Source organism: Mesoplodon mirus (genome assembly GCF_964341445.2).
Source record: "Mesoplodon mirus genome assembly, chromosome: 7".
Taxonomy (NCBI): Eukaryota; Metazoa; Chordata; class Mammalia; order Artiodactyla; family Ziphiidae; genus Mesoplodon; species Mesoplodon mirus.
In genome coordinates, this window is record NC_138983.1 from 8,468,691 (window position 1) to 8,488,846 (window position 20,156).

The following is a 20,156-nucleotide window of genomic DNA, read 5'->3' on the forward strand; positions in this document are numbered from 1 at the left end:
GAGTGGGCAGCAGCACTTCACGTTTATTGAGGGCCTGCCCCCAAGGAGCTCACAGCCTGGGGGCCGAGACCCCACATGTGCCGGAGGGAAGAGAAGAGGTGAAGGCAAAAAGGAAGGCGATGCAGACACCGCGGCCCAAGCAGTGGGGGTGCAAAGCAGGCACAGGCAGCAGGCCGAGGGGAGGGGTGGGAAGAGAATGGTGGCCTGGCAAGCCCCACTAGGCCTGGGCATGGAGGACCAAGCACAGGCTTGAGGACTGCCCCTCCCCCACCTGGTTGGCACCACCTGGGGTGCTCTGGGGTGCCCCCGCTCCTCCACCTGCGCTGAGCCAGGCCCCACCATCACGCCGGCCCTCTCCACCCGGGACTCCTCCACCAGGCAGACCCCTGATGGAGGGCAGGCAACCCAGGCCCTGGCCAGGACAGCAGGGTGGAGGCGGGGCCTATGAGGGAGCAGCTTGAAGCTTTGGTGGTCCTGGGTCCCTGGGCTAGTCTCTGAGGAACTTCCACATCCCCATGGAAGCCCCTGGCCAGCTAAAGAGGGAAGGGGCGGAGGCCTGAAGGGAAGGAATCAGAACCCCAGTAAGCAGGAGGGCTCCCCAAGAGGCCTAGCCCCCTCAAAACTGCTCCTGGCGGGGAAGCTTGGGGGTGGACAGGTGGAAGGCTGAGAGGAACCCACCTGAGGGGAAGGGGGGCAGCCAGACACAGAGCAGCCAGGTGGGCAGCAGCAGAGCAGGGACACGCACACACGTGGCTCACCACCAGCGTCCCCTTTAATAAAACACGGAAGGTCGTATGACAGGGAAGGGGGTGGGGGAGTGAAGTATGACCATTTACAACCACAAAAAAACCTCTGTACATGTCTAGCGCCTGGCAGAGGGGAGGGCAGGCAGGGCAGCGGCAGGCCGGGGCCGGCCCTATTTGTAGAGGATATCGTAGTGTCCAGGCCGGTAGAGAAGGTACACCTTGGGCTCAGAGCCCTCGGGGAAGACGTGGGGGTTGGTGGTGCCGCCCTCGCCGCGGTCCATGTACTCCACCTGGATGGAGACGCTGAGCGCCTGGGCCAGAGCGATGATGTGGATGTGGTCGCTCTCCTTGCACATGGGCTCCACCTCCTGAGGCACAGGGGCGGCTCAGGGCCCGCATCTCGGGACCTCTCCCCCGCCCCCTTCCCCGGCCCGGGGCTCCCCACCCAAGGCACCCGAGTCTGAGGAGTAGGGAGGGGGCAGCACCTGCTGGCAGAACTCCTTGACGGTCCGGCCACCCTCGATGAAGTGCTCAAAGAACTTGCTCTCGCGCTGCAGGTAGCCCGAGGTGAGCAGCCGCAGGTAGACCACCAGGTAGTCTGAGGTGCTCTGGTCGTTGAAGGAGGCCAGCAGGTCGGCCACTGAGGTCTGCTTCTCCACCTGCTCGATCAGGTCCATGAACTGCCACCCGAGGGGGACAGAGGGCAAGATGAGGGAGGAGATGGGTCAACCCTGCCACAGCCAGGCCACCCCCACCTCCACTCTGGCTGACCGGGTGACCGGGTGGCTGGGCTCACCGTGTTATGGAAATCCTCAATTGTGAACTCAGTGAAGCCCTGGGACACCAGGTCCTCTTTGCTCTTGGCGGACACGGCCTTGAACCTGTGGATGGAAGGGAAAAAGAGGCTGGCATGAGCTCCTAGGCCAGCAGAGCAGGGGCCCAGAGACACCAGCCCTGGGGTGGGGGACTGGCCACTGACGGAAGCCCCAAGCAGAGGCCCAGCCCGTCATTGGGCCTCAGGTGGAACCACACCTCCCAGTCATCAAGAGGGAGGAGGGGGCCCACAAGCCCTTCATGGAACCCTCCTTCCCCTACCTGCTTCCATTGTGCCCAAGTGGCCACCCTCCTCACCGCTGCAATTCCTTGCTGTCATCCAGCAATGCCTCCAAGTGGGAGAATCCGAAAGCTCGATAGAAGCAGTTTCCATCAGGCCTGGTCTTGCGGATGTATGAGTACTTTTTGTGGAGGTCCTGCGGAGAGGCAGCCCCCAGCCCACCCCGTGCCCGTCAACATCAGGCCAGAACCATGGCGGGCCAAGGAAACCCCCCCAAGAAAGGTCACACCAGAGCGGGTGGCAACTGAGCTCCAAGCAGCCACCTGGCAGCCTTGCCTGCTGACTCTGGGGTGGGGGCTCACTTAGCAACCCACTGCCAGGAGCCCCCAAAGCCTCAGGAAACTGAGTTATGGACACATTGGGTGCACGGGTCGCCGAAGTGGTCACCAGCCAATGCGTATGCCACTCTGCTGGGCCCGAAGGGCTGCTGTTTCATAAAAACAGGCAAGAGAATGGGTCCCTGACCGACACAGCTTTTCCAGTGAACAGCCTTTCAAACCCTGAGAGCTCTAGGGCAAACAAGTTAGGGTATGGGGCATATTGCCACACCTGAGGCCCCTACCACACAGCCCCAGGGCGGGAAACGGCCTCCCTCGCCCGCCCTGTCTAGTCTCCACCCTGCCCGCTCACAGGGCCTGGTTTGCTCTTTTCCAGTTCCCTCTGCAGCTCAATGGAACTTCTTCCGCCTGCTGAACCTCCGCTATGAGCGGGGTGGGGGGGGTGGGGGGGATGGGTGTGTCTGGCCCTCAGTGCTGTCTGGCAAGCAGGCCTCACTCCCCTGGCCTGGGCCGCTCCCCTCCTCCTATCTCATACCTTCTCCGTTCTCCTGAAGCGCCCCCCAGTCACCTTCCCAATGACCCTGCTTCCTCTGCGACTGAGGCCCCTAGGCCCCCGCAGCACACCCACCCACGGCCTCTCTCTCTATCCTCGGAGGGTCTGAGGCGGCCACCAGAGCCTCCCTCTCTTGGATTCAGGTCACTGTTCCAGGAAGTCTCCCCTCTCCTCCCGCATCATCAACTTCTCTCTCCCGACCCGTTTAGACCCATCAGCATATAAACCCAAGACCAGTTCTCCCTTCGAAAAAAACGCTCTGCTTCCCGTGAATTCCTTTCCAGCTACCACCCAATTTCTCTGCTTTCCTGTAGGGCTTCTAGTGAAGCCATCTGTGCCCACTGTCGCCATTTCTCTTCTGCTGTGAACTCCATCCCAGCAGGCTTTTACTCTAGTGAAGGTCACGGAGGGCCTCCTAAGCCCTAAGGTCGAACCCATCCTCCCCAGACCAGCCGCTCGGCAGCGTCTACCTGCATCCACTGTGCGGTGACGCACCCGCCCCACTTCCGTCCTCCCTTCACGTGCTGCCGGGCCCATCCTCTCCATGTCCTCCAACCTCACTGCTGCCCCTCCTCATCTAACCTGTGGCGGTCACGGCCGCCACCAAACCACAGAGCACCCTTCCTCAAGAGCCCACGTGTCACCTGCCAGAAGACAACCACGCCACAGGCCATCCACAGCCCCTGCCATGTGAACAGCACAACCTGCTCAGACCTGGGGCAGCTTCAGCGTCAGCTCTACTTGCTCTCCTGACCTCACGGCTCATGGGATTTAAACGTAACTCTTCACCCGCCCCCTTCTTGGCCCTCAACTCCAACTTTGACTCACACCCAACTGCCTCGCCTCCACCGCCTCAGACCAACGCAGCCAACAGGCGGCTCCTGACCTCCTCCCGGCCTCCCCTCAACTGCCCGCCCTCCACCTTTCAGCTGCGGAGCCAAAACCTCCCAGCCACTGCCGACTCCACCCTCACACCCCATCCAACCCAGCAGCAGACCCTTTCGGCTGTGCCCGCATCCAACCGCTTCTCACCTGGACCACTCAGCTGCCCTGGCCGTCCCTCCATCTCTGGCCGGTTTTATTGCACAAGCCTCCGCACAGGTCTCCCTGCCTCCACCTCACTGCTCAGTCTATCCCCACCCAGGCCACCAGCGACCAGAGAAACCCATTAAATACTCAGCTCCCTCCAAGTCCTTTCTCGGCTCCAACCCCCGTGTCTCCTACCCGCTCTGCTCCGGCCACACTGGCTCCCACCCAGCTCTGCCCAGCCGGCCACGCCAGCTTGCTCCCTTGCCTCTCAGTTCATTACTCACACACCCCCATGCTTAAAACTACAAACCCGGGGACTTCCCTGGTGGCGCAGTGCTTAAGAATCCGCCTGCCAATGCAGGGGACGTGGGTTCGAGCCCTGGTCCGGGAAGCTCCCACATGCCACTGAGCAAATGAGCCCGCCCGCGAGCCACAACTACTGAGCCCATGCCCACAACTACTGAAGCCCACGTGCCTAGAGCCCATGCTCTGCAACGAGAAGCCACCGCAATGAGAAGCAAATGTACTGCAACAAAGAGTAGCCCCCACTTGCAGCAACTAGAGAAAGCCTGCGCACAGCAACAAAGACCCAACACAGCAATAAATAAATAAATAAGTTTATTTAAAAAAAAAAAAAAACCGCAAACCCTCCCACTCCTGATCTCCTTGTCCCGCGTCACTTTTCTCCACAGCACCTACCACCTCTGACATACATTAGGGTTCCCCCTCATTTAATGGCCGCCTTTCCACTATGAACCATCACCTTGAGGGCGGGAGTTGACAGCTGCAGTCATCACTCTATCTCCAGCACCTAAAACAGTGCCTGGCCCACAGTATGTACTCAGAAATGTTAAATGAACGGGACAAAATGTGTACAAAGAGCCCAAATCACTGCCGCTACCAGAACAGCTACCAGAATCAACCTGAGCGCTCACTCTTTGCCAGGCCCTCTGCCACGGGCTAATAATACCCATTCTCCTCCTCCTCCTCCTCCTCCCAGGGTGCTGCCCAAGACCACACAGAAGGGGTGAAGCCAGGACTCAAACCCAGGTCTACCAGGCCCCAGAGCCCGTGCTTTCCTCTCTCTACAGGCCTCTTGGGTAAACCATAAACACCCTGAGCAAGGGGTCAGAGGGGACCACAGGCCACACAGAGCTGATCTGTGTGCACTGTTTGGCCCACACATTTTAAATCTGAATAAGCTGCCAACTATTAGGAGTCTGGAGATTTTACCACAAAATAACCTCTGGCTTGTCTTGGAAGCACCGATGGAGTGACAGGCATGGACACTCCCATCCGCCCCATGAGCTTCCACTGCCTGCTACTGGCTGACCCGAGCTGTGGCGTGGCTGTTCACCACCTGACCCGGCCACCTTCAATCACCTGGGTTACCTGACTGGCCCCTGAAATGGCTAACCCCAAAGGTCCCTCCTTTCAGGTGGAAGGTTCTAAGCATCTCTGATCTTTGGGGGAGAGTGGGGAGGAATAATATTTACTAAACCTGGGACTTCCCTGGTGGTGCAGTGGTTAAGAATCCGCCTGCCAATGCAGGGGACACAGTCCGGGAAGATCCCACATGCCGCGGAGCAACTAAACCCGTGCGCCACAACTACTGAGCCTGCGCTCTAGAGCCCACGAGCCACAACTACTGAGCCCGTGTGCCACAACTACTGAAGTCCGCGCGCCTAGAGCCCACACTCCGCAACAAGAGAAGCCACCACAGTGAGAAGCCCGCGCACCGCAACGAAGAGTAGCCCTCACTCGCCGCAACTAGAGAAAGCCCGTGCGCAGCAATGAAGATCCAACGCAGCCCAAAATAAATAAATAAGTAAATAAAATTTAAAAAAAAAATTTACTAAACCCTTAGGCTGTGCCGATTAGACAGTCTACACATACTCACTGTCGCGTTTCAAACTCCCAGCTCACAGAGAAGGAAGTGAGTGGTTAAAGGACTTACCTGTTTGTAAGTGATGCAGCAGGGCCTTGCACAAAGGTCTGTAGGCCCCTTTTCCCCAATGCTGCCTACCTCTCCACACATCCCGGAAGCAGGATGCAGGACTGTGTCCCCGCTGCCACCGTCGTCCCGCAGCCGGCCCCAGCCCTCTCAGCCCCACTGTAAGCACTGAAAGCATCAGCTCCCCGCAGCCTGCACCAGGCCCCACAGGCATCATCTCCCTCAACCTCACAACCACCCTGTAGGCAGATGCTTTCATCATCCTGATTTCACAGATGAAGACCGCACAACTCAGAGACCCCACGCTCAGAGACATCGAAGGAGTGGCTGAGGATACAGCTGCTGTGTGGTGGTCAGGATCTGAATCGAGGTCTTTGTGGTTCCAGAGTCTGCATGCTTATGAACCAGAGGGCTCCCCCAACATCCCACCCTCTCTGTGGCCAGACCCAGCACGGAGCAGGTCTAAAGCAGGCACGCTCCTGCCCTGTCCCTACCCGAGAGCTCTCCCTGCCCCCTCAGCCAGGCTCCCACCTTGATCTTCTGTTGATAGATGCTGTCATCCTCAGCATACTCTTTGTAGAGGACAGAGAGCTCCAGCCGCTCTGAGACCAGAGGGTTCTGCACAGCGATCTGCAGAGGGCAGGAAATCCATCATGTTCTGCCAGGTGAACGGAGTGACCCACACCTATCAGCCCGAACACCTAAATGAGAGCTGCTGAGCCCAGTGGCACAGTGACCACCGCCCCATAAAGGCATCTAGTACCCAGCTCAGCCTGGAGAGGAGACGGCTTCCAAAGTGGAGATAAACATAGGCCTTAGGTCCACCCTATGCATCCCCAAAGTAGGGCCGCTGGCCGCAGCCCCTCACCTCTTGCTGAATTCGGTCCTGCTGAGCCATGATGGCTTCATCGTAGGCAAGACAGTTAACACCTGGAAGAAGGAAGACGGCCAAGGATTACAGTGGGCCCTGGCTATCCCCACTCCAGGCAGCTGGGCGGAGGACAAGAGCAGGCGAGGAAAGCAGACTTGGAATCTGGAAGCCTGCGTCACACCCTGCTCCACCCCAACTGTGTGATCCTGACAAAGTCCTTTCCTTTCCTGGGCCTTAGTTTTCTCATCTTTAAAGTGAGGAGGCCAAGGTGATCAGCCCCAAGGTACACTCTTAAAGCTCTAACAAACCCTTTCCCCTGCTTTCTAACATCACTTCCCAGCAGCCCGGGAATGCTCTGGAGCCAGGCAGGGTCTCTTGAGGAAAGAAAGATGAGGAGGCAGAGTCTTGGGCTGGATGAGAGCTTCCTGTGAGCCTGCACTTTGCTCAATCACACCCTTCCTCCACCTGCCATCCTGGGTATTCTTTTTTTTTTTTTTTTTTGCGGTATGCGGGCCTCTCACTGTTGTGGCCTCTCTCGTTGCGGAGCACAGGCTCCGGACGCGCAGGCTCAGCGGCCATGGCTCACGGGCCCAGCCGCTCCGCGGCATATGGGATCCTCCCGGACCGGGGCACGAACCCGTATCCCCTGCATCGGCAGGCGGACTCTCAACCACTGCGCCACCAGGGAGGCCCTGGGTATTCTTAATGGTGCCCATTTTACAGATAAACAAATGCAGACGGGTGAAGTAATCTGCCCAAGGTCTAAGACCTGTGGTCAAACCCAGGTTTGTCTAATTTCAAAGCCTGCACTCTTCACCACAATAGCCCTCCTCTGCTACCTCACCGCAGAGGCTTATCCTCAGCTGTGAATAGGGACTAATACCACCACCTTCCCCCCTCACTGAAGTGTCATGAGGAGGTGCTACCTTAGAGGCATAGTGTTAAACACTCATCAGTGAGTTGGGCAGGTCCACCCTGTGGGTCCCGCTCTGAGCAGCCACTGGTAAGGGGCCAGGAGATCTGAATCCTGGCCCTGGCTCCTTCTTAACTTACATGATCCTGAACAAGTCCCTTCTAGGGGGCTGGGTCTCCGAAAGCTCAGTCCCTCGAGTGTGCGATTAGAATGGGAGGTGGGTGCTGAATGATTTTTAAGGCCAATCCTTCGGAGCTTGAGCATCCCGGATCCTCAGCTGGGCCTCCACCCATCCCCTACGCTGCCCTGCAACAGGGCTGTCCCTCCCACCCTAGTGACCTACTCAGTCCCCGCGTCTAACTCAGGGGTGAAAAGAAGAGGGTGGGATCTTTCTGAAAGGCCCAACTCTTCAGGGGTCTAAGAAAACAATGCCTAGACAGGCGGAAAGAGGCTGCAAAGCCAGAAGAGGGGGCTCTACCGGAAACGAAGGCTGCTGCCCTCAGGGGCACACACCTGCGGCCGCTCACAACCCCGGGCCGCCCGCAGCATCCCCAGCGGCCCACCCAGTCCTTTGTGCTCCGCAGCTCGGCGTAATTCGACGCCCCTCCGGGCTCGGGCTGCTCTGGAGAAGGCGGACAGCCGGGCCCGGAGGACGCCCGGGGCTGACTGCAAGGACCGGGGCGGGAGAGCTGGGGACCCGGGAGCCTGGCGCCCGGCCCCGGCACGGAGGGGGCTGGGCGCTGGGCGGGGCGGCCTAGGCCCCGCCCCGGGAGCGAGCGAGGGAGAAGAGCCGAGGCTGTGGGCCCGCCCCGCTCGCTCGCCCGCCAGCCCGCCCGCCCGGCCGGGGGTCGCGACAAGGCTCCTTCCATTGTGAGGGGGAGGGGGGGAGGCGGCGGAGGAAGGGGCCGTCCGCGCGCTTCGCCACCGGCCGCCCCACCCGTGGCCTCTCCTCGGGAACCGGCCATCCAGCATCGCCCCCGCTAGCCCAGGCCGGACGGCCCTCCCCCGGTCGGTACCTTCCGAGTCGCTGCCAAGCGGCTCCTGCTTCTGCTGCTGAGGTTCCTCCGCCGCCATCTTTAAACAGCGCCGCACTGCCGACCGCTTCCGGGTTACCAGCTGCCCTCCTCCCGGAAGAGAGCCCCTCCTCGTGGCTCCTCCTTGGTAACGCCCCTAGCAACGGGATACCTTCGGGCGCCGTCACCTGAGGGGCTCACACAGTCCGGTGGGGCCGCCGCGGAAGCAGGTTAAAGGGAAAGTAGTCCCCGCCCACCCTCCACCCGCACACTCGCTCGGCTCCATCTTCCCAGGCTCCCACGGTGCTGGGTGGTGATAAGAGCCTCCTGGGGCCACTTCAGTTTTCTTCTCACTGGAGTTTGAAGCGCGGATTGTGTTATTGAGATAAGCAGGAAGATGAAATTAAAATCACGCAAGGCAACATTCCTGCTTAGGCCTCCAGAACTCATGGCAGGCGATTGAGGATCACCTGGTGGAGGAGACCAGGAATCGTGCTAATATCAGAGCCCTGGGCTTCACCGCCCCTCTCCACTGAGCCCCGGTTCTGAGCGGGCTTTGGTGTCCCGCTTACGACAGGGAGAGCATGTCCCTTGGGGTCAAGGACCTAACTTTGGACTCCCTGCCCTTCTGGTTATGAGAAAATAAGGGTGTTTGGATTTTGGGGGTTTTTTAAGAGAGGAGTTGATAAGAATGGAAAACAGATTAGTGGTTGCCAAGGGCTAGGGAGGAGTAGGGGGCAGCAGGGAAGTGGGTGTGATTGTAAAAAGGCAATAGGAGAGAATCCTTGTGGAGATGGAAATGTTCTTTATCTTGATTATATATAAGTATCCTGGCATATTCTGTACTATAGTTTCAAATGCAAGATGTTACCCAGAGGGGAAAAGCCGGTAAAAGGTAGACAGGATCTTTCTGTGTATTCTATTAAAATTGTCTGTGAATTATCTAAAACTAAAACTTAAAAAGTAGCAAGGCCTTGGATGCTAAAGATGCTGTTATTTAGAGAGGTTACAGTCTGGGGCTCTGGTTGTCAGCTTTTCACTATGGAGGGCCTTTTTTCATGAAGCGACGGTGGTCTGTTAGCACTTGAGAAGGCCGTGCCAGAGCTCCAATCAAATCCCTCGGTTCGTGACAATACAGGAGCGGAAAGTGATCTAATGTCTTTATCAGCTACATCCAGCCCTGAAGCGGGGGCATTTGGTGCCCAGGCTCACCACACAGCCCACAGTGGCTCTCTCACAGCAACGCTACAAATGCCAAGTCTGTGTCCCAGCCACATTGCAAATTATTATTTATTGGGTCACTGAGCCTTGGGGTTGCTTCCAAACTCAAGGAAGCAAAGGGCCACCCTGTTTGGATTCCGCGCCCACCAAAGTGTTCATTCCTTCCCCAGTTTTAACACTGCAGCCTGTAACTGCCGATCAGATCTTCAGTCAGTAGCACCGGTATTATCGAATCAACTAAGATAGTTGATGACAAAAACACGATTTGTATTTGGCTTTACAAAATCTTGAAAATAACTATAAGACAACTCCACCCTTACCCCCACTCCTTACTTTGACTAGGGAGTCTGAGGGGTGGGGGGCATTCAGGGGGAGTTGGGATTGGGATTAATGGCGGGGACAGAGAACACAGTTGCTCTGGAGAGTGAGAAGGAATCCATTTGTGGCCCAGTGCTGGACTGCAGGCAGGCTGCCAACACCAAGTAAATGCCTCCCTCCCACACAAGGGTCTGGGGCTTGAGGAATAGACCTGCACCCTCAATCTATGCAGGGTGTGTAAATGAGGGGTCCTCCTACCTGCTGCCCACTCTCCCCCTCTTGTCAGGCAGAATGGGAAGGAAATGCCCAGGGGAAAACTTTGGCTCTTAATCCAGCCCAGGATGGGCTTTTGCCCCACTCTTTTCCATGCCAATTTATTTAGTAGTTAATAACTGTTCTCTTACCCTCATTCCCTCTCTGCTGGTACTTTTTACCATTTTCGGGTTTTGATTCTCTATCCTGAAGCGTCTAAAACCCAGTAGCATATTTGCCAGGAATCACCAGCGTAACTCCAGACGTTTATCTCTGCCTCCCAATCTGCAAACCCAGGAATGGTCCAGCACTGCTGGTCCTGCCTGCTGAGGCCTATCATGAAACAGGCAGCACTGGTGCTTGGGTTCAGGCTGCTGTTGGAAACAGTCACAAAGGTGACAGGCATCAGCTCAGGACTTTTTCCATAGAACCGACAAGGCACAGATGCCTCCTCACAGGCTTGGCATGTGTCCAGACCCCACATCCCTGTCCCTGGGATTCTGTCAGGTGGAGGGAAAGGAGACCCCGTACCAGGACCCAGGGACTTTGAAACCTCAGCCACAGAGGAAGAGTTTATGGAACGGCACAGAGGCCCTAGAGAGCCACAAGGCTTCCAGGCCCACCCAACCTCTCAGGGGAAGGGGCCAGGCAACAGGACGTGGTATGGGCCTTGGGAAAGCTACAGTCCTCACAGGGGGGTCATGGCCAGGAGAAAGGCTCAAGGTGCGCCAAAGATGAGGCCCCGGTGATCCTTCCCAAGACAGGCTGGGGAGTCAGGCAGCTGCCCAAGTGGGAAGAGTGGGGGCGTGCCCAGCCTGGAAACGGACCTCTGGAAATGCCCCTGCAGGAATGCACAACGGTCCACAGGCAGCCAGCTCCAAAATCATGGTCTAAGGAGGCTTTCATGGTGCACCCAGGCTGATGAAGCTGAGCAGGGGCTGTACTTCAGGGCCACTGGCTGGGTTGATACTTGCCTGCAGGGTTCACACCACCTAAGGCAGGAAGCAAGCAGAGGAGGGGCAGAGGCGGCAAAGGGAGAGCCCCGCCACCCCCCGACACACACCACCCACGCTCCTTGGGGCACCTTCCTCCTGCAAATGCCTCACATTGCAATTCACCTCAAGTCTGTTGAGGATACAGCCACTGGTGCCAGCCTCTCCTCTGAGAGCCTCACAGCACCAGGAGAATGATACATTTGTCACCTTATTGCTGTCGTAACAAATCACCACAAACTTAGTGGTTTAGAACAATACAAATGTATAATTTTCAGTTTTAGAGGTCAGAGGTCTGGAATAGGTTTCATCAGACTAAAATCAAGGTATCTGTAGGCTATGTTCCCTTTCAGGGGCTCTGAGGGAGAATCTGCTTCCCACTCATGCAGATTCTATTAGCAGAATTCAGTTTCTTGCAGCTCTGGGGCTGAGGTCCTCATGTCCTTGCTGGCTGTAAACTGAGAGCTGTTCCCAGCTTCTAGAGGCCACTGCATCCCTTGGAACACGGCCAACTTTCTCCATCTTCAAAGCCCCAAGGCAGGCAGAGTCCTCAGGTGGCATCTCTGAGATGCGAATTATCTGCCTTCCCCGTCCACCTTAAGGACCCATATGATTACACTGGGCCCAGGGGATAACCTCCCATTTCAACATGCCTAATTTTAATCACATCTGCAAAGTCCCCTTTGCCATGAAGGTAACATATTCACCAGGTTCCAGGGATTAGGGGAGCACGGATATCTCGGGGAAGACATTATTCTTCCTGCCACGTCACCACCTTCATTTTACAATCATGAAAACTGAGACCCGGAGAGGTTAAATGACTTGCTCAAGGTCATATAGTAAACGGCCAAGCCAGGCCTCAAACCCAGGCCTCCTCCCAGTCCACTATTCTTGACATTATATCCTCTGCCATGACTGTAACCACCCCCGCACCCCTCCACCCCGCCCGGTGTGCACATCAGGACAGAACTGCACCCCTCCGGACTCAGGATCTGATAAGACACCCTCAGATAGACAGAAAAGGCTCTTTGGGAGCACAAGGAGCCTTGCTTTTGCCACAAAGAATGGCCCCTCGGCCTCTGACTTGGTTAGGGATAAGAGAGGGACACAGAAAGGTGACCAGATTTAAGCTTAGTGGCTCCACTGAGAACAAGGGGAAGATGTGGTCCAAGCATGACGGCTCACTCACATCCAAAACTCTCCCACCCACCCGCAAGTCTACGACCCTGCCCGCCTTCAGCACACTGCAGCACCCAGCAGGTGTGGGAGCACAGTGGCTGGGGGTGCTACTGGGCTTCCTAAGGGCTTTCTCAGACCGGGTCCTAAAGATCTGGCCTGTAACCACTGGCTTCCCATCAGTCTCAGACGTGGCTCAAGATGCACAGCTTCGGGCTAAGGTAGCCCTCCTGGGCCAAGGGGACCACTGTGTCCCTTTGGGATCCAGGGGTGCAAAAATGGGGGACACCGAAGCAAACCCTTGGCAGGGCAGTGGAGCTACCACAGAAACTCAAGACAGCTCACAGCCTAATCTGTGCCCACAGCAACCAGGCGTCACTGGACACCACACAAAAAGGCCAGGAAAGACTAGACAAGGGAGGGAGAGCAGGGTCCCCCTTCAGCTCCTGTCAACATAAAGCGAGCCCTGCAAAAGGGGCTGGCGAGACGCATGTTCTGACACCCAGGGCCTAAAGCACCCACAACCTAGAGCCCCTCAGCTCTCACCTGGCGTCTTTGCCCACCATCCAGCAGCTCCACAGGGGACGCTGAACCTGTGTCTGCTCAGAAATCATTCATGTCACCCCAGCAAAGAGGATGCAGAGAACTAAAGCCATGTCCTCCTCCAGGGGTGGGTCCAGCAGGTCAGAGCCTTCCTTGCAGACACTGGCAGTCAGAATTCCAGCGCAGTGGGGAGCGCTTCACATGCCTGTCCCAGCTAAGAGGCGCCCCCAGGAAGAATCACTGAGGAAGGGCCCTTGGGATGGATGGAGGAGCAGCAAACTCTCCAAGCCGAGTAGGGGAGGATACAGGGAAGCAGGCAGGAAGAGAACAAGGAAGCCAGTCAGTGCATAAGCGTTCACAGATATGGTGCTAAAAGGAAAGGGGCCCCAGGCTGACATAAAAATGCAAGATACTGTAACGCTGCCCACCTGCAACTAGGAAGGGCAACAAGCACCTGAGAAATGGCTGGAGCCCGCCGACCAAGGAGGACAGGGAAGGCTGGCCCCACAGAGGACGGGCTTCCAGCTGCAGAGCCGGCCCCACTGGGAGAGGGCAGACACAGACACAGAGCCCCGAGCTTGGCACAACCAAGAGGACTAGAGGGGGAGCAAGAAAGGCTGCTGAACCGACAACAGGATTTGTTTTCCACAGAAGCCAGAAAACATTTAAACAGAGGAAAGCACGCAATGGAAGCACCCCTTGCAGGTATTGAGGAGCACGGCTGAGCACACTGGACCTCCCACCGGGCAGTAAGCCGGCAGGGCCAGGCAGCCAGCCAGGCCCTCGTCTCCACACCCCACCCAACACCATCCTCAGCTCAAGTGAGGAGGCAGGAGCCCAGGCCAAAGGCATGATGAGTGTCTGAAGCGGGGTTTATTTATTTATTTATTTTTGGTCACGCCACACAGCTTGCAGGATCTTAGTTCCCTGACCAGGGATTGACCCCGGGCCCTCAGCAGTGAAAGAGCGGAGTCCTAACCACTGGACCGCCAGGGAATTCCCTCTGAAGCAGGGTTTAAAGAGACTTTATTGTTACAAGGGAGGCCCTACCGAGCAGGGCCTTCTAAACGGATACATGTGGTCCCAGGATGTCAACATGGAGAAATGAAGAGGTCACGATTGCAGAAGAGGTCCCTGTAACTGAAGGACAGGCTCCAGGGGAGGCCGGCCAGGAATGCAGCAGAGGTGATCAGGACAGGCCGGGTGCTCAGGTCACAGGCTGAGGGAGAGGACAGCTCCTGTCACTCCCGCTTCTTGTAGTTCTCCAGGTGTGACAGGACCCAGCCCGACGGCAGGAGGAAACACAGGAAGCAGGAGGTGAGCCCAATGGCGATATCCTACACAGAGCACAAGAAAAAAGGAACCCTCAGAGTCAGGATTCCCCCAGGCTTCTCGTAGTCCGAGCAGTCTGCCCAGACAGCCCCCTCCAGGAGTCAAGAGTCCGGCTCCAGAGGAGGGCCAGAGCATCCATGGCCCACTCTAGGCCTTAAGGTAAAGGGTCAGATATGGGGTGGGGGTCAGCCTGGGTTAGGGGAAACCCACCACCAGATGATAAAGTGAAAGGACAGGAACAAAGCTGGTCTGTTGGGACCCAGGGACCTCGCACAGACCAATAACTCTAAAAAAATGCACCTCCCCTTCCTTGTCTTAAAAAGCCCTCCCTTCCCAAACCTTTGGGGCTAGAGGTGAGCGTTTTTAAAGCCACTTCCATATTCCCGATAGCAGTTAAGATCACAGCGCAACTTAGAGTCAGACTGGAGTTCAAATTCCTTCCTTGCCACTGAAGGTGTGACTCTGCCAAGTCAATACACTGCTCCTAAACTTCCGCTCCCTCAGCCACGAAATGGAGAAAATGGCCCTTTCTTGGGGTGACAGGGAGGACCGCATGAGGCCAGCACAGCAGTCTTAGCACGGTGCCTGGCACCCAGCAGGCACTCAGCGGCAGTTACCGTCACTATTATTTCCTCCGCCGCAGCGCTCTCCGGGCTCTGCTCCTAACCCACTAACCTGGACACTGAAGACTCGTACTCAAAGGCCGAGTTCTGCCACTGAGGCAAATGTAGAAATGCGCCAAACAGGTGAAAGTCACTAAGGGTTAAACTCTCCCAAGTTTCTGGGAATTACTAAAGCCTGTTGGGGTCCTCTTCCCCACCCCAAATAAATAAAAGCGGTAACAATGACAGCGCTGACAGCCGTCAGGCATCCCCAAATGAACCGACGGGTAAACAGGTTCAGAGAGGGCTAAGGAAGCTTGCTCGAGACCGCACAGCGAAGAAGCGACAGGGCTGCACTGACAAGGTCTGACCCGAGAACCTGGGGCTGACTGAACACCGACTGTCGCCTGGGCACCATCCCCTCGTTCGCGCCCTCCAGACCCAAACCAGCACTGCCGCTCCCCGTTACGCTGCGGGCCGCGAGGTGCAGCGCACCAGACCCAGCGGGCCCCCAACCTGCCGCGGGACCCCAGGTGCGGCCGGCGGCATCTCTCATGCCCTTCCCGGCCCGCTTCTCACCATGGTCCTGAGCTGCTCCCGCGGCGGCTTGGAATGGATCTGGGCCCGCGGCACGGGGAGCCGCCGGGCCGGGCCTATCAGGCCCCTCAGCAGCAGTGGAGTCAGCACGGACATGACCGCACCGAGGAGACTGCAGGTACCCGGTATCCGGAACCCAAGGTCGCGAAGTCAAGATGGCGACCCCAGCCGGAAGTTCCGCAGCTGTGGGGCCGGGAAAAGAGGGGCCCGGATGTCCCTAGGAAGTGACGTAAGGATACACCTCTCTCCCGCCCTTGTCAGTTTTTGGCGCCTTCCTCGAAACAGCCAATCGACGCCATCCTACCACCGATGGGCGGGGCAAAGAGGGGGCGTTCCTTTCGGTTATGCCCCGCCTCCAAAGCCGCCTATCTTCGTGAGTGACATCCGTGGTCCACCCAATCACATAAGCCAGAAACCTAGGCGGCACTCTTGACTCCTCCCTCCATTCATACTCAAATCTCTACTCAGAAATCCCCTCTCCCTGACGGGACTCCATTATTTCTGGTCCGACCGCCTGACACTAACCTCCTAAATGAACTCTCCCCCTTTACTATTACCCTCTCCAATTCCAGTCTCCATGCAGTAGCAGCCGACCTTCCTCCCTCCCTTCCTCCCTTCTCTTTAAACATAAATCTAACCAAGTCATACACCTAATCTGAAATCTCCTCATTGCTTACCAAAGTCCCAATTCCCGGACGCCACTCTCCAGCCTCATCTCTAAGTATTCCACACCTTTCTCTTTGCTCTCTGGTCCCTCCCCCCACCCCCAAGCCTTTTGCTTCTTTGTATCTTATGTTCTACAGAACACTTTTTCCGCTCTTACCTACATAGCCTTCCTTTTTCACCACTCCAGCTCCTACTCCCAGGCCTCCACTAACTGTTACAGCTTACTTTATTCATCAAATGTTTCCTAGCCCCTACCGTCTGCCAGGAACTGTTATAGACACACAGTGAACAAGGTGAACAAGGATTCCCTTATCACAGAACTGACATTCCAGAAGCAAGAGACAGACAAGAGACGAACACTTAATGAGAAGCTATTGAAAGGATATGATAGGAAGTAACAGGGGTGGCACTGCCTCAGGAAGCCTTCCCTGGCCACCCCAGGCCTGTGCCGCCTCTGTGCTCAGCAGCCCCTGCCCACAGGAGTGATCTCTGTCTCTAGGCTGGGGGCCATGTGAGGGCAGAGCCTGTATCTGGTTCACCACTGTCTCCAAAGGGCCTGGCACACACTCAGACACTCAGAGAACGTTTATTAATTGCAGGAGACTGAACAATAGGTAGAGGAGAACAGGAAAGGGGGTGAGGGGCCAGCCACTGAGCCAGGCCTTACCTATATAATCTCACTCCACCTTCACTACAATGTCACAAGGGAGATGCTGTTATTATTTCAAATGTTTTACAAATGAGGAAATAAGCCTGGAGAACTGGGTGACCTGCTCAAGGTCACGCAGCTCCAAGGCTGCCTAGCCAGGATTCCAGGGCAGGTCTATCCACTCCAAAACCCATGCTTTTAACCACCACAAAAGTTACTGCCAAGAGGGAGAAGTTCCAGCAGTTCCAGTTTTGATATTGTGGTGGATAGCATCAAAGGCTACTAAAGGGGATGGGCATGAGGTGAGGCAGCCAGGGCCCCGGAAAACAGGGGCTTTGGAGGAGAAGCCTTGGCCCCATGGGAGAAAGAGGGTATTCACAGAAAGGTGGGAATGGACCCAGAGTGCCCCAAAGGGCGGTCTGTGTCTGAGCTTCTTCTGGAGAGATGGGCTCCCAGGTCCTGAGCCATCCAGGGCCCTTCTCCACCCCTCCCCATCTCCCCCACCCTATTTGTGGGTATTGTTAATGTCCAGCAGTCTTGGTCCAGCCTCACCACCAGCTACCAGGCCCCCTGCCCTCACCCTGCCCTGGGCCCTGGCAAACAGCCCAGGACAGATGCAAACAGCCCAGGACAGATGCTTCTAAGCACCTCCCCCCACATCCCAAGGGGCATAGCCTAGGCACACAGGGCTGGGAGGCCCAGACCCCAGCTGCCTGCCCCTGGGAGAATGAAGGGACAGGGACCTCCCTGCAGCCTTACAGGGGCTTTGTCAGGCTTTTGTCCTGTGAACAAAGTAAGAATGCCCAAATTAGAGCACTGCCAGGCAAGAGCCCTGGAGAGGCTTTGGGAAGGGATGGACTTTCTGTGGTTCCCTGGGTTACTCCCTTGAGGAATCTCATGTTCCTCTCCTCCGCCTGCGTCTGGAGGAAAAAGAGTGAATGTATGTTGAGCAGGTACCCCTGTGCTCTGTTCCAGGGCTTTCCTCGTGGTCCCTGTGATGCGACTTCTTTCAGAACTCCTGTCAGAGAGGAGGAAGGAGGCTTGCAGAGGTTAAATAAGGCAGTTGGATTAATACCAACTTCTCTGCTCTCTCCCCAGGCCCGCAGCAGCCCATCCCTCCCCAAAACTAGGGACAGTCCATCAATAAGAAAGAAGTGAACCCAGGTGGTATTTTATATAATGAAACACTATACGGCAGTGAAAATGAACAAACTACAGCTGCAACGTGGATGGTTCCCACAAACATAATGTTGAGCAGAAGAGGTCAGATGTCCAAGAGCACAGACTGTGTGGTCCTGTTTATATAAAGTGCAACTGCAGGCAGGACTAAGCCATTGTGGTGGGCGGGGAGTCAGGTGGTGGGGATCCTGGGGGAAGAGGGAGGGCATAGGATCGGGAGAGGCACGAGGGGGCTTCTGGGGGCTGGTTACAAGAATGCGCCCACCCGTGATAATTCCATCATGAGTGCCTGGACATTCACGACTTGTGCTCTTTTCTGTATGCCTGTTACACTTCAGTTAAAAAAGTTTTAAAACAGATAAGAAAAAAGCAAGGAAAACATAATGTGTGATAGGATCTTGTTTTTCTAAAACAAAGAAAACATCCCTAGGGAAATAGATATGCAGAGATAAAAGTTTGGGAGGACACACACAAGTTGTGAACAGTAGTGCTCTCTAGATGATGGCAGGAAAATGGTCTTTTTCTGCTGCATTTTCCAATATTACACATTGGGCACTTTTTTTTTTTTTTTTGGCCACGCCCTGCAGCATGCAGGATCTTCCTGCCCCAACTAGGGATCGAACCTGCTCCCCCTGCAGTGGAAATGCGGAGTCTTAACCACTGGATCATGAGGGCAGTCCCTTGGGCACTTCCTTTGGCATTAGAATAAGCAAGCATTGGGACTTCCCTGGTGGTGCAGTGGTTAAGAATCCACCTGACAATGCAGGAGACACGGGTTCGAGCCCTGGTCCAGGAGGATCCCACATGCCTTTGCGCCACAACTACTGAGCCTGCGCTCTAGAACCCATGAGCCACAACTACTGAAGCCCGCGCGCCTAGAGCCTGTGCTCTGCAACAAGAGAAGCCACTGCAATGAGAAGGCTAAGCACCACGATGAAGAGTAGCCCCTGCTCACCGCAACTAGAAAGAGCCCACGTGCAGCAACAAAGACCCAACGCAGCCAAAAATAAACAAATAAAATAAATAAATGTATTTTTAAAAAAAGAGAATAAGCAAGCATGGAGAAGGGGGCTCACTGGTCCAGGGAGGGAAGTTTGCCCTGTGGGTGACAGATTCTCTGGGAGGCAGGGATCTCTTCTAACACCCTGGCAACTGCTGTGCTGTCCGCAAGGATGGGGACCTCATTCTCCTACCCCAGGACTGCCCACTACGCTCGCATTGCTGGGAGTCTCTCCTGTGTCATGATGAGGCCTAGAGATCCCAGCCTGGGTCCTGGCTCTGATCCAAGGGCCCAAGCTGTCCCCCCACCCCACCCCCTTCCCTGAATGGAGCCGTAGGAATAGATCCCAAGCCTTGGGGATGGGTGGAGGAGCTGGTCCTTGCTCCTGAGACCAGTGTCACAATCCAGGCCCCCAGTCCCTGATGGTCATATATGGACTGGGAAGATCCCAGGTGCCCCATCCCAGGGCTGACCCCCAGAACCTACTGGCCATACATGGGTTAGAGAAACAGCGGGTGACCCCCACCCCTGGCTTGGTCCCCGTCCATTAAAGGCTCTGGCTCAACCGTTGCTCTCTCCAAATATGGAGCTGTGAGACCTAGGGAGGGGGTCAGACCTGACCCCCAACCCCAAACACACACACCTTCTGGAGTTTGCTACCTCACAGAGCATCTGACACAGAGCTGGTCTGAACCTGAGCTAGGGGTCTCCAGTCTCCCCACTGGCCTGAACTCCCCTCCTGGCACGTCAAGTGACTGCTGGGCACTGAGCCCCAGGGCTATAGGGTGAAGAGACCCCTCCCAGGCCTCTGAGGGCAGCTGCTGCCTCTCTATAGGCTGGTGGGGACTGTCTCCCTACGGTGGGGGTAGCAGCAGGACGCCCCGTAGAGCCTCAGGAAGAGCCCAGTGTTCAACGAGGAGGGTTCAAGAAGAGGGAGGGGATTTATTTTAATCTTTGCAATAACTCAGCAAGGAATGCCTGCCTACTTCTTTGATGAGGAAACAGGCCCAGAGAGATTAGATAACGTTCAGGGTCACAGAGCCCGTGAACAGGATTCTCAGAGGTCTTCTGGCCACCCTCTCCCTCCACTCCCACCAGCCTGTACACTCCATGAGGTGAAGGAGAGGTCACATCTGCTTTATTTGCCGATGTACACCC

The 20,156-nt window shown here is 56.3% G+C and overlaps 2 protein-coding genes across 2 annotated transcripts; both read right to left on the minus strand.

The window, feature by feature from the left end:
• Positions 1-754: 754 nt before the first annotated feature.
• On the minus strand, positions 755-8,555 carry OTUB1 (OTU deubiquitinase, ubiquitin aldehyde binding 1). Its single transcript, XM_082626435.1, has 7 exons — positions 8,475-8,555; positions 6,543-6,604; positions 6,206-6,304; positions 1,878-1,996; positions 1,543-1,627; positions 1,232-1,426; positions 755-1,114 (listed from the first exon to the last, which is right to left on the minus strand). Exons 1-7 carry the CDS (start codon positions 8,530-8,532, stop codon positions 917-919), a joined length of 816 nt encoding a protein of 271 aa, XP_082482561.1. The 5' UTR covers positions 8,533-8,555; the 3' UTR covers positions 755-916.
• A 5,427-nt stretch (positions 8,556-13,982) lies between these two features.
• Positions 13,983-15,684, minus strand: COX8A (cytochrome c oxidase subunit 8A). Its single transcript, XM_082627778.1, has 2 exons — positions 15,487-15,684; positions 13,983-14,310 (listed from the first exon to the last, which is right to left on the minus strand). The coding sequence occupies exons 1-2, from the start codon at positions 15,598-15,600 to the stop codon at positions 14,215-14,217; spliced, it is 210 nt and encodes a 69-aa protein (XP_082483904.1). The 5' UTR covers positions 15,601-15,684; the 3' UTR covers positions 13,983-14,214.
• Between the last annotated feature and the right edge of the window lie 4,472 nt (positions 15,685-20,156).